Source organism: Podarcis gaigeae, assembly GCF_964106915.1.
Source record: "Podarcis gaigeae genome assembly, chromosome: 2".
Taxonomy (NCBI): Eukaryota; Metazoa; Chordata; class Lepidosauria; order Squamata; family Lacertidae; genus Podarcis; species Podarcis gaigeae.
Genome location: NC_139679.1, coordinates 35,330,358 through 35,342,790, shown reverse-complemented (window position 1 = coordinate 35,342,790; position 12,433 = coordinate 35,330,358). Strand labels below are relative to the sequence as shown.

At 45.5% G+C, this 12,433-nt stretch overlaps 2 protein-coding genes across 9 annotated transcripts in view; one reads left to right on the top strand and one right to left on the bottom strand.

Moving 5' to 3' along the window:
- The window catches only part of OTOP2 (otopetrin 2), a 44,042-nt gene that overhangs the window by 12,289 nt on the left and 19,320 nt on the right, over window positions 1–12,433 (bottom strand). The gene's annotated exons all lie outside the window — the stretch shown is intronic.
- Window positions 1–12,433, top strand: part of USH1G (USH1 protein network component sans) — a 30,544-nt gene that overhangs the window by 15,241 nt on the left and 2,870 nt on the right. For 4 of the 7 annotated variants that reach the window (XM_083728017.1, XM_083728019.1, XM_083728018.1 and 1 more), the window contains one exon: window positions 10,911–12,143. In XM_083728017.1, coding sequence (XP_083584143.1) covers window positions 10,911–12,143 — 1,233 coding nt within the window. Of the gene's footprint in view, window positions 1–9,681; window positions 10,785–10,910; window positions 12,223–12,433 lie in introns of those variants that run through there. The other 3 variants (XM_083728020.1, XM_083728021.1, XR_014561493.1) reach the window with 3 other exon arrangements.

The following is a 12,433-nucleotide window of genomic DNA, read 5'->3' as shown; positions in this document are numbered from 1 at the left end:
GCCTCGCAGGGAATGAAAGCAAAGCAGGTGGATTGAGCCTGCTTGTTTTTCCACCTTTGGGGGGGGGGAATGTGTAAATCTGTGCTAGCCTAAATTTCCCATATGGACATGTTGGGAAAGCAGAGAAGCTTTTGACTCGGTGTAGCTGCTGTGTTGGGTCAGTGGGCAAGAAAACCTCCTCCCCCATCACCTTATCCCATCTTTTAACAATTGTATATTTCACTGCCTGTGAATGTCTTGGATTGGTCTCCCTCCCTTGCAGATTTCACCCTTAAAACTATCATGAATGGACAGACCGCAGCACTGTGTTCTCTCAATGTTGGTTAAGATGTTTGGTGCTTGGCTGGCAACTCTAGCCCCGTTCTCTTGTTTTATCTGGCAGAGGCAGGGGTTGGTAACTCTCTCCTGTTATGTGTGCCAATAGTTTTAAAGAGACATGAAAGTGTTTTTTTAGCATTGCTTCCTCCATGCACTCACATTTCTATTACCTCTGGGTTTTGTGTGCATTTTGAAGCACTACAAAAACCTACCAAACCTATTAGATGTGGGAGCTGGATGGAGGAGATCTCTCAACACCCCTCTCTCCCCAAAGCGATTTGTTTTTCAAGCCAACTCTGGCTCATGAGGCATTGATGGGGCTGTATCGGTTCTTTTGTTATAGTTTGAAGAGGGAATTAATTATCTATGCACCCCCTCCAAAATCCATTGAAGACAGTGTGCTGAGAAGGATGGAGGAGGCCTGCAAAATAAGTGTGCTAAAACACATATCAGACCTGTGCTCTTATCTTCTCCATCACAATCACTGATGGTGTTAATCATAGAAGCTGCAAGAGGAAGAATCTGAGAGGCAGAGAGGTATCAGGATAATTGGATCCTCTTCCTAGATTATGCTGCCTGTGTCCCAGAAAAGCTGAACTTTTACAAGATGAAAATACATGTTTTGGTTATCTGTTGAAGATGGGCACTATGCAAAATCAGCTGTAACTATTGGATGAGGGCTATGGGTTCTGTGGTGACCAAATAATCTAAGGTGTCCTCAGTTTAGCCACTGCTGTTCACAAATCTGCAAGATTGGAGTGCTGTTGTTCCCATTCCCCAAATGAACTTAGGGATAGGAATGGAAGTTCACCTGAGGCCAGTCAGTGCAGAGCTCCAGCATAGATCAGTTGACCAGGGACCATAGCTAGTACTGTATGAGGTTTGCCGAAATTGCTTGGGCAGGTGCTGCTGGACTATTAGAAATTCAAAGTATTTATTTATTTAATGTATTCATATGCTGCTTAATTGCTGAAGTGTCCAAGCAGCTCTCAGATAGCTCCAGTGTGCAGAAGAAGCACCGGAGCCTATAACCTTTTGGGCCAAAGCAGGTCCCTTTCAAAAGGTCTTTTGAAATCTCAGCTTTCGCACAGAAAGCAAAGAACAAGTCATTACACTAACTTGCCTTACATTGAGGCTTTTTGATTTCCAGGATTGCTAATGCACACATTTTTATATGTTTCTCCTCTGAGCACTAAATACAAGTGCTCTCATTATTATCTGATGGGTAAGCGGCATTCCCCTAATTTTTCAGTGTTGTCTGCAGTTCCATACAATTTTGCCACCCCTCAAATGGGCTTAAATGTGGATTTCTGCAGCAAGATGGTACATTTGGACTGGAATAGATGGTTCTGGATGAGCATCTTCCCTGCAGCTCAGCTAGTGTTTAATGAACTGAAAATACTATGTGCTTGCTGTCAGTGGGGAGGATATAGTAGAGAGGAATGCTCATGCCCTTTTGGTGATGAATGTTATTAGGAAAAGACAGATGAGGCTGGCTCTTTAAAAGGTGCTTTCATCATTGGCCACAGTTTGTCAGAGATGGAAGAAATATACCCTGGTGCTTAATTAAAACAGCACGGAATTTGCAAGAGGGAGGGAGGAGGCCTTGCTGCGCGCAGAGAAGCAAAATTATTGATGCTTAGTATTGGCTGGGAAAGTTTGCCTGCATCTGCAATGTCACTATTCTCCCCCAGTCCCCCAATTAACGACAGTAACATAGCCTGTATTGGCACAGCTGCCTAGCTGCCGAGCAGAAATCGGCAGGGAACTTAACTTTGTTGCAGAAGATTATGAGCTCCAGTTGTTTAGGTCTTCTGTTGGACAAATACTTTTGCACAATTGCAACTAATTCCTGCAGACGTTTATGCACCAGTAATCAGTGGCTGAATGTGCTTTGGTGTGCTAGACTGGAGGATAAATTGCTGTATGGACTGCCTCCCTTAGCTTTTCCAAAACGGATATCTGGTGAATATGGAGGCTATGATCATAGGCCTCACTCCCAAATCTTATATCAGCTGTGTGCACCACTTTATCCTCTCAATGCACAATGCAGGGAACAATGAGGCAATACCACTGTTGCACACGAAGGATTTGTCTGGGTGCACAGCTCTGCAGAAACACCATGTTTCTATTTTGTACAGCACATGATGAAGGCAGGATTGTGGGGAAGACAGGAGGATTTGGTGGTAGATCTGCCCTGTTCATTAGTCAGACAAAAGGCCTCTTTCATCCTCCTGGCTGTGCGCTAATGAGGGAAAGGAACACAATTAATGTGATGGCTGGGAAAAGGGAGGCAAGCTGGCATTTGGTGCCACAGCCTCCGAGAGAGACAATTGCTCTTTAGTGAGAGTTTTTGACAAGCTCATCAGCAGCAGTGCCCAAGATGGGAGATGGGCCAGCTTATGATTAGCTGGGCTTCACAATGAAGGGTTTCAGGAGATGAGGTGGCAGTGTGTTATTTTGGCAACAACACACTCATTAAAGAATGTGTCGTTCCCCCCTGTTTGTTTCATTCCTGGGTGAATGCCAGAGATGCTCTCTTTTCATAATTCAGTTGTAGACCAAATGCAGTGTGCAGTGTTCAGATTTGCAGGATGTGGAGACCCTGATCTTAGCTATACTTCCTGCTCTGGATTTGAATTCATGGCTTCAGCTTGATCCCACACTTCCTCACAGGCAGGCTCTGGAGTGCAAATGCATGGAACTCCACCTGATCTAGGCAGGGCTTAAGCTTCAGCTGGTGCAAATCCAAAGTAAGAGGGGAGGGAAACAGCAAAAGGCTTTCAAACAGTTCTGGAAGTTTTGACAACCTGGGACTCCAAAGCGCAGCATCACCTGTTGCCATAGTGACACCAGTTGAGTGACAGGTGGGCAGCCTGCCAGCCTTGTACAAAGGTTCCCCATCCCTGATGTAGGATGTTTTCACATTAGTGGCTTAACACACAGCAAGGTTGTTTTGCAATCTGCTGTCTTCCTTCTATTGTACCCTTCCTCCACCCCAAATTTTGCACAATCTCATAGCTTCTCTCCCCTGGTTCTTCATTTTTATCCTGCATGCTTGCCATGCATGCATGCTACCCTCTCCCATCCTTCCCTTCTCCAGTTAGGCACACCTGTTGGTGCCTCTTCCTGCCTTAGACAGGCTGCAGGGAAAATAATATAAGCCGCCTTGAGCCTCTACACCAATTATAAAATTAATTTGACATTTTTATGTAGCCCTCTAGGGCAAAAGAGGCAGAAGTCTTTAAAAAATTTAGACAGACGCCACTGCCAAGATCATTTCCCTGTCTGGTTACTCATGGCAATAATTGATCCTTGCCCAGAATCTGAGTTAATTCTATTTGAAATCAGGACATCAGTAATTTGCAAGGCAATATTTTAAATTACTGAGTAGTGATCGTGAGGATTGTTGACTTAAAGACAGGAGTGAGATTTAGTTTACCAAATGTTGTAAAGACACTTGAGCCTCTATACTCAGTCTTGCTAACTTCTTCCCTGCAGTGGAGGATACAGATGGACACTTACTCCCCACTTAAAGATTACATGTTTCCAAATGCAGGGGTACTTTAGTTTAAGAACAGCTCTGTTTACGAACTATTCAGTATATGAACTCCGCAAAACCGGAATTAGTGTTCCGGTTAGTGAACTTTACCTCTGTCTACGAACGAAGGCCAAACGGTGGAAAGGCCGGTGGCGGGAGGCCTCATTAGGGAAAGCGCACCTCAGTTTAAGAACAGCTTTGGTTTAAGAATGGACTTTCAGAACGGATTAAGTTCGTAAACTGAGGTACCACTGTACTAGCCTGTTATGTTCCCTTCCCTCTTAGATTTCTGCCTGTTCCAGGAAGGCAGTTCATGAGAAGGCTGACATGCAAGGAGACAGATGAGCACAGAATGTCAGAGATTTGTTTTTTTGTTTATAAAGTTCCAAAAATGTGTTGGAAGTGAGTGAATGTGCTGGCTAGAGCAGTTAAAAATAACATCCCCAGTGGCCCAGTGATCTGTACATCTTGCAGACACTTCAAGAGAACTCAGTGGTTCCCTTTAATGTAGTAGCATCCTTTTCTGTATTTATTTTACATTTAGATGCTGTGATCCTGTACATTTACAAGTGTCAAGAAGGAGCAGAAATTCAACAAAGGCCTTTTTACCCTGTCATGATAGCATTACAAGGCTGGGAAAAGCTACAACCTTAGCATTTCTGCCTATCACGTGTCAGTTTAAGGCATAGAATCCATGGCGACAAAAAACGGCAATCCTAAATACCTGTGATTACTCATAAATATTATGTATGCAAATAGTGAGGGCCTTATTTATAGCTGTTGCATCACTATATGTGGCAACAAATGGATGGGGCTGAGGTTTACAGAAGATAAAAAGAGGCTGCTCAATGTAGGCCACTTGTTGGGTTAACAAAAGCAGGCGTTCTCAAACTATCTGCTCCCTAGGACCCATTTGGAACAGGCAAAAATTACTGAAGCACACCCATCACAAAATGGTGGCAGATGGATGCAGACTTTGGCATAAGCAGCTAGCCATTGCTGACATCACCTTCTAGTTACACCTAATCCATCTTTTGAAATGGCCTACTTCTTTGCCACAGCAATTTCCTTGCGTCAATGAGTTCCATAGCTCTGCTTACTACAGACATTTGCTCTGGAGGTATGGTGTACCTCAGCCTTCCCATTTTAGGCGGAATTTGCTAATCCAGAGGCTCCTAATTAGAGAACTTCATTTTTTTCTTTTATATTTTTATCTTCCCAACTCTGCATGCCTCTCAAAGTATTTTTGCTCATCTCCTGTGATTTATTTTCCCTTTCTTTCACACTGAACTTGGACTCAACTGCCATTTCACTTGGTCCTTTAATGTAAAACAGCTTTCTTCATTTCTATTCATAAATACATACAACGCTTTTTTCTGGGCACCTCCTTTCCCCCCAAATGTTAAAAGTGTGGCACTTGCTGTAACAACTTCACGGTCAGTACCGACAACTTCTTCTATTTTTTTAAAAAAGCCGTGCATACATACATACATAATTTGTTTTGTATGCTGCCCTTCCACAGTTCAAACTATGCTCAAGGCAGCTTAAAACAGAAAAGAATACATACCTACATCATATCAAAAGTAGTTATAAATAATAAATAAAGCATTAAAAATTACAAAACCAAAACCAAACAATTCCCACATGAATCACAAAGAACGTAAACAAAGCTGCAAAAAACCAACAACAACCACCCCCCTTAACAAACCATCCCAGTCCGAGTCCCCTCCAGATATACTAGTCCCAGTTTGTTCATTACTACTGCTAACAGCAGCAGCAGCAACAGCAGCAGCAACAACAACCACCTTTTGTCTGACTTTCTAATTTCCTCCATCACCTTCCCTGGTCCTTTCTCCTCAGAGAAAGGGGGACATTTCTTTCCTCCGCTCCTTCCCACCCCCCACCCTGTCTCCAGCCATGTTTTCTCACCATGTAAGCAGTTGCCTGAGGGACGTGGGTGGCGCTGTGGGTTAAACCACAGAGCCTAGGACTTGCTGATCAGAAGGTCGGCGGTTTAAATCCCCGTGACAGGGTGAGCTCCCGTTGCTCGGTCCCTGCTCCTGCCAACCTAGCAGTTCGAAAGCACCTCAAACTGCAAGTAGATAAATAGGTACCGCTCCGGCGGGAAGGTAAGCGGCGTTTCCGTGCGCTGCTCTGGTTCACCAGAAGCGGTTTAGTCACGCTGGCCACATGACCCAGAAGCTGTACGCCGGCTCCCTCGGCCAATAAAGCTTGATGAGCACCGCAACCCCAGAGTCGGCCACAACTGGACATAATGATCAGTGGTCCCTTTAACTTTTAAGCAGTTGGCTGATACTGCCATTGGTCCAACCAAAAGGGTATGGCGTGGCCAAAAGCAGGGAAGGCAAGTGAGGAGGGAGCAGTGGGCAGACTGTGGCACTGAGGCCCATCTGAAAGCGTCCCAAGGCCCACTGGTGGGTCCCGGCCCCCTCTTTGAGAAACAGTTATCTATAGGGTATTTTGGTGGCATTTGTTTTTTAAGGGAAGCGCTTTAAGTGCTTGGAAGCGGCAATATGTCACAATTAAGCAAACATCACAGCCAATTAGATTATTATTAACTGTGATTAAGCTTGGGCTCACATTAATTGGAGCTTGATGCAACGTTACCCCTTCCCATGCACTTCCCCCAATGCCAGGCGGGAAATGTTCCACCTAGCAAAGGGACTTCCCCCTGGTTACTGGTTCTTGCTGATTCCTGCTTCTGGTGGTTTTGTAACTGCCACCAGTCATTGCACTTAATTATGTTTTTCCTGCCTGGATGTTGTTAGCAGGGATTACTGAATTTCCCATAAAGGATGATCTGGTATCAGTCAAGTGGGAAGGAGGCTTTTGGACAGGACTCTTCCTCTCCCTCCATCACATGGCTACTTGGTCTCTTGCGTACCTTGTAGCCCCGCTCACGCACCCTGTCCCACATAACGATGGTGTCCAGCTGTGTTGCGGAAGCACTTCACATCATACCAGACAAAGGAGGCGGCCGTGCAGCGAGGTTACAGAAATCCTATGCTGGAGCGGAATGGAAAGCACACCAATCTGGCCCTTGGCACTGAAACTTGACCTAGTCATGGAGTATGTTTGCAGTATGAGAGCCCTTCCAGTGTGGGAATCAAGCAGTCCCGGAGCCAGGGCTGGCCCAAGTGTGGTGTAGTGGTTAAGAGCGGTGGACTTGTAATCTGGTGAACTGGGTTCGCTTCCCCGCTCCTCCACATGCAGCTGCTGGGTGACCTTGGGCTAGTCACACTTCTTTGAAGTCTCTCAGCCCCACTCACCTCACAGAGTGTTTGTTGTGGGGGAGGAAGGGAAAGGAGAATGTTAGCCACTTTGAGACTCCTTCGGGTAGTGATAAAGTGGGATATCAAATCCAAAATCTTCTTCTTCTTCAAGTCGTCTTGCTGCCTGAGGCAGACAAGATGGCGTCCCTCCACATTCCAAGCGCAGAAATCAATTGGAATGGCAGTGGAATCTGATATCAACACTGGGGATGCAACAGCTTTCTCCACTGTATCTGAGGCACCAGGCCACAGTAGTGTGCAGGACAAGCAGTGTGGCAACAGAAGGGAATGGCAGAAGGGATGTGTGTTCAAGAGGAACATTTGAGGGCTGCTCCCTGAGGCGGTCACCCCACTCTGCCTAATGCCCTGCCTGGAGCTGCCAGCATCCCCCATCTGCCTTGAGTACGAATCCACACCTCAGCATTTTAATGTAAAGACCCTTCTCAAACATTGGCTCTTCAAGAAGTCATTTTCATTGAAACAAATTTCCAGAGTGAGTCTGTTGCAACCAAAAAAGGAGAGTATTGTGGCAAATTAAATACTAAACATCCTATTTAGTAGTAGTAGCAGCAGCAGCAGTAGTAGTTTTAAGCTTATGCTATAAAAATATGGTTAATCTTTCAAGGTTCCACAAGACTCTTCACTGATTTTCAAGGCCCAAATTGAAGAAGGAACAAACCAACCAACCAACCAACCCCTTACAACCTGCCTGAAATCATCCGGCAGCAGCAGAAGCTGCTATCCAGACTGAGGCCTACCTTTTAGCAGGTGGAGGCAGGTCACACTGGGCACTAGATTTTAAAGTACTATTTAAAGAGCAACAAGCTGTCAATTGTGTCATGAGACTAGCCACTATTTGGGAGGTAGGTTCCACTGGGATTTTTCCTGCTTCAGGCACTAACATGCCTTGGGCTGGGTAAGCAAGTGGGTGAATGTAAGAGAGGACAATATGAGGCATGCTGCTTCTTTCCAGCCCGGATACTCTATGGTTTAGCAGCTAAATTTGTGTTGCAATTTTCAATAATGAAGGGCTGCAGCACAATGTGGTGCAAGGAACAGTTGTATTGTACTTTGCAGCTCCCATCTTGAAAGGACTGGATAAATTCATGGAAGGTAAGGCTATTAATGTCTACTAGCCATGATGGCTATGCTCTGCCTCCATGGTCACAGGAAGCAATGGGAGGACAGAGTACCCTCATGGCCGGATCCTGTTTGCTTGTTTCCCATAGGTGTCTGGTTGGCCACTGTGGGGACAGAATGCCATTGGCAGCTGGGTGGCCCATTGGCTTACTCTAGCAGGATTCTTATGTCAAGTTCCAGCTCAGGGCAGTGAAAAAATGCTTGGTGTGAAGTGGATCTAAATAGTTTTGCTTAACGTTTCAGTCACTAAGCTTTGGTGAATTCACATTCCAACCAAAGGTTACGAGGGAAGCAACCGTCACCCACTTTTCCCTCAGCCCCTCCAAGCTGGGACATTCTGATGAGACGTGTTGAAATTTCCTGCATTGGCAACAAGAATCTTTGATATAGCTGCATTTTCCTGCCCTGGACCTGCACTCGATACTGCTTTGTATCAGTGTGAAATAGATTGCTTTATTGGGAAACACGTGGCATTTCTCGCTTGCAGGGAGAAAACAATAGGGTCTGATTCCGCTTTTCCGGTTGCTTGCAAGCCTCCACGCCCAATTCCAACGCACATGTCTTCATTCAGAACAAACATAAACAATGCCGCACACGCCCTGAGCTCACAGCCGGCTCCAGCATTTACAGTTTCTGTGTCTCTTTAAGCAATCTCCATCAATAATTCACCCCTCTTGCAATTCATCAAATATTCATCTTTTCCCTGAGTTCCCCACTACCGATAGGCCAGTATCAAGGTGAAGGGATGAGGGCAGGCTGGCGAAGGAGTCGCAGCGAACCTGTTGCCAGCTCCTGGATGGTACTCATTTACCCAGGGCCACAAAGCAAAAGGAAACCTGTTCCAGCGTTCTGCTGCCAGACAACTTCATCCTCCCACCTCCTGTCGCTGCTTGCTGGGCCTGGCTGGTTAGATAGGTTTCGCTCTATGTGGGAAACGCAACAGAGAACTTATCTGGAGTTGGGTGGCTTAGAAATCTTGTATCGGTCACTCCAGCATATCATTAAAATAGGGAGAAGGCACTCCACTAAGCAACACTGCTCTTTTAAAAACGTGTCTTTTGCTTTTGCCTATGTAGTTAACAAGCACCACTCAAAACAACAACACTCAGCTTTATATATTATATTTGTATGCTGCCTTTCCTCCAAAGAGAGTGAGGCAGAACACATGTTTTGCAAGTGGACTAGAGAACTGTACTGATGGGCAGCCATAAAAATGTAAAATATTAATGGGAAAAGGCAGTGTGCAGGGTACTACCTTCCCCTCCATTTTAAGCATCACAACAACCTTGTGAGGTGGGATGCATGCGTACCTAATTTAATTTGTATGCCACCTTTCCACAGTTCAAGCCACGCTCAAGGCAGCATACAACACGAAAGAAACTTAACTGCAATGTAACAAAAATAGTCATAAACAATAAATAAAACATCATAACTGATAACAATTTAATTTTATTTTTTTAAACTCAACATAACCAAGGCTTATCCATTAAAGCTCTGTATCCAAGCATTGTTTTTCTTTTCCCCCAGAGTTTTCCATATGAAGACCCAGTATTGACAGTTGTGCTGATTGAGCACTAAAGAGCAGTTTTTTTTGCAGGAAAAGCTCTGGGGCAAAAATAACACAATGCTTGGATACAGAGATTTCAAGTGCTGGCCTATGCCTGGAAAGAGTGGGGCAAAAGTGTGCATAAGCCCTAAGAAGTAGTATGATTGGTTCAAAGTCACCTAGGTAGGTTAAAGCTGAGTGGGAATTTGAACCTAGGTCTCCTTGGTCTTACTGATGATAAAGTTGGCGGTGCAGGGGACATGTATGACAGCTGGATTTCCTTGAGGGAAAGGGCGGGACAGAAAATAAAATAACAAAATGTTGTTTGCAGGCCTGAGTCTTGGTTTGCATACTAGGGCAACTTTTAGCATGCCTGGTTATACTAGCCTCCCATTGTGCCGACTTTGCTGGGGAAAGGTGTGACCTGATTATAAGCTCGGTGCTAGTGAAGACTGTGGTTCTGGAGGTGGACTCACCTTTGCTCCCTTGTGAAATGTGCTCCTGGCTAACTTGTCCTGGATTTCTGGAGAAGATAACCAAGGGCATTTAAGCAGGCGTGAGTGGGTAGGGAGGAGCTGCTCTAATTTGTGCAATACCTCTAGTGTATTTGAAAAGCAGGGATTCGTTTCACCTCATGCCCACACAAAAAAGGTCGAGAGAGTGCACAATGTCATACTTCAGTGTCAGTGCTGCTTGCCACCTTTGCCATCCCCAAACTTCAAATATACCCTCTCTCACTCTGAGGAAAAGAAGAAGACTGAACAAGCACAGCAGGTCTGAAGTTAAGCTTTAAAAAAGGTCAATAATGCATTGTGAAGAAGGGTGGAAAGAGATCTTTTGACAGGAGATGAAGGGAAGTTTATTGGGTATAATTCTGCTTGTGTGGATTTCCTCCTCCCAAAAAATGCTCCAGAATTACTGTGATTGATTAACATGAGGGCCACAGGTAAGGTAAGCGCCAGAATAAGAATGTGTAAACTGATTTGATACATTTCACAAGTCCTAAGCAACATCTACTCATTAGGTATACAGGCTTCCTTGATCACTAACTTATTTGTTTCCTGAATTTTAGGGGTGACCCAGACAAATGTGATATCTGGGGGAACACGCCTCTTCATCTGTCAGCAGCCAATGGTCATCTCAATTGCCTCTCCTTCCTGGTGTCTTTTGGGGCCAACATCTGGTGTTTGGACAATGACTACCACACTCCGCTGGACATGGCAGCCATGAAGGGCCACATGGAGTGTGTGCGTTATTTGGACTCCATTGCTGCCAAGCAGAGTGGCCTCAACCCCAAGCTGGTGAGCAAGCTGAAGGACAAGGCCTTCAAGGACGCAGAGAAGCGGATTAAGGACTGTGTAAAGATGCAGAAGAAGCACCACGAGAGGATGGAGAAGCGGTACAAGAAGGAAATGTCTGACCACTCGGACACTATGAGTTTTTCCAGCTACTCCAGCAGCACTCTGAGCAGGAGGTTCCAGCACATGTCTATGATGACTTCCTTGCCATATTCTCAGGCCACCATACACGGCACAGCCAAGGGCAAGACCAAAATCCAGAAGAAGCTGGAGAAAAAGAAGCAAGTGGATGGCACCTTCAAAATCTACGAGGATGGGAGGAAAAGTGTGAGGTCCTTGTCTGGTTTGCAGCTGGGCAACGACGTCATGTTTGTGAAACAAGGCACCTATGTTAGCCCAAAGGACTGGACCCGGCGCAACGTTAGGGACATGTTTATGACGGACGAAGATACTGTCTCCCGTGCCATAAGTGACCCAGGTTTGCACATGGACTCGGCCCATTCTGAGGTCAGCACTGATTCTGGTCATGACTCTTTATTCAATCGACCTGGACTTGGCACGATGGTTTTCCGGAGGAACTATGTCAGTAGTGGACTGTTTGGAATTGGCCAGGATGACCCCAGCATGCTGGGAGAGGACAGGATGGGTGTAAAACTTCACAACCGCCTGCAGCGCTCGCCAAGTCTCAATGACAGCATCGGCAGTGCCAACAGCCTGCAGGAGAGGAATGTGGAGGAGCTGCCGTGGGATGAGGTGGAGCTGGGCCTGGATGATGATATTGAACCCGAGACGAGCCCCTTGGAGACCTTTCTGGCTTCCTTGCATATGTCTGAGTTCATTTCAATCCTCAAGAAGGAGAAGATTGACCTGGAAGCTCTTATGCTGTGTTCGGACAATGATCTGAAAAGCATCAACATTCCACTGGGGCCCCGGAAAAAGATGCTGGATGCTTGCAAGAGGAGGAGACAGACTATGGAGAACCCTGAAGTCATAGAAGACACTGAGCTGTAAGCAATTGAGCCCCCTCCTTTCACACTCATGGAAAGCTCACAGGTCTTCAGCATGCGATGCGCATAGCATAGAATGGTACTTCTTACGTACATTCATATTATGTATTTGAATAACAGGAATTCTCCGATAGACCAGGGTGCTAGGAGAATGTCTGCGTAGCGTACGGCAGAAAATTGCCAGCAGAAAGAACTTGACTTGACTGACAAAAATGAATTTATACAAATGTTTCAATATTTGCAAGCTGGGTACGCAAGTTGCCTTGAGGTAATGTCTTAAATCAGATTCT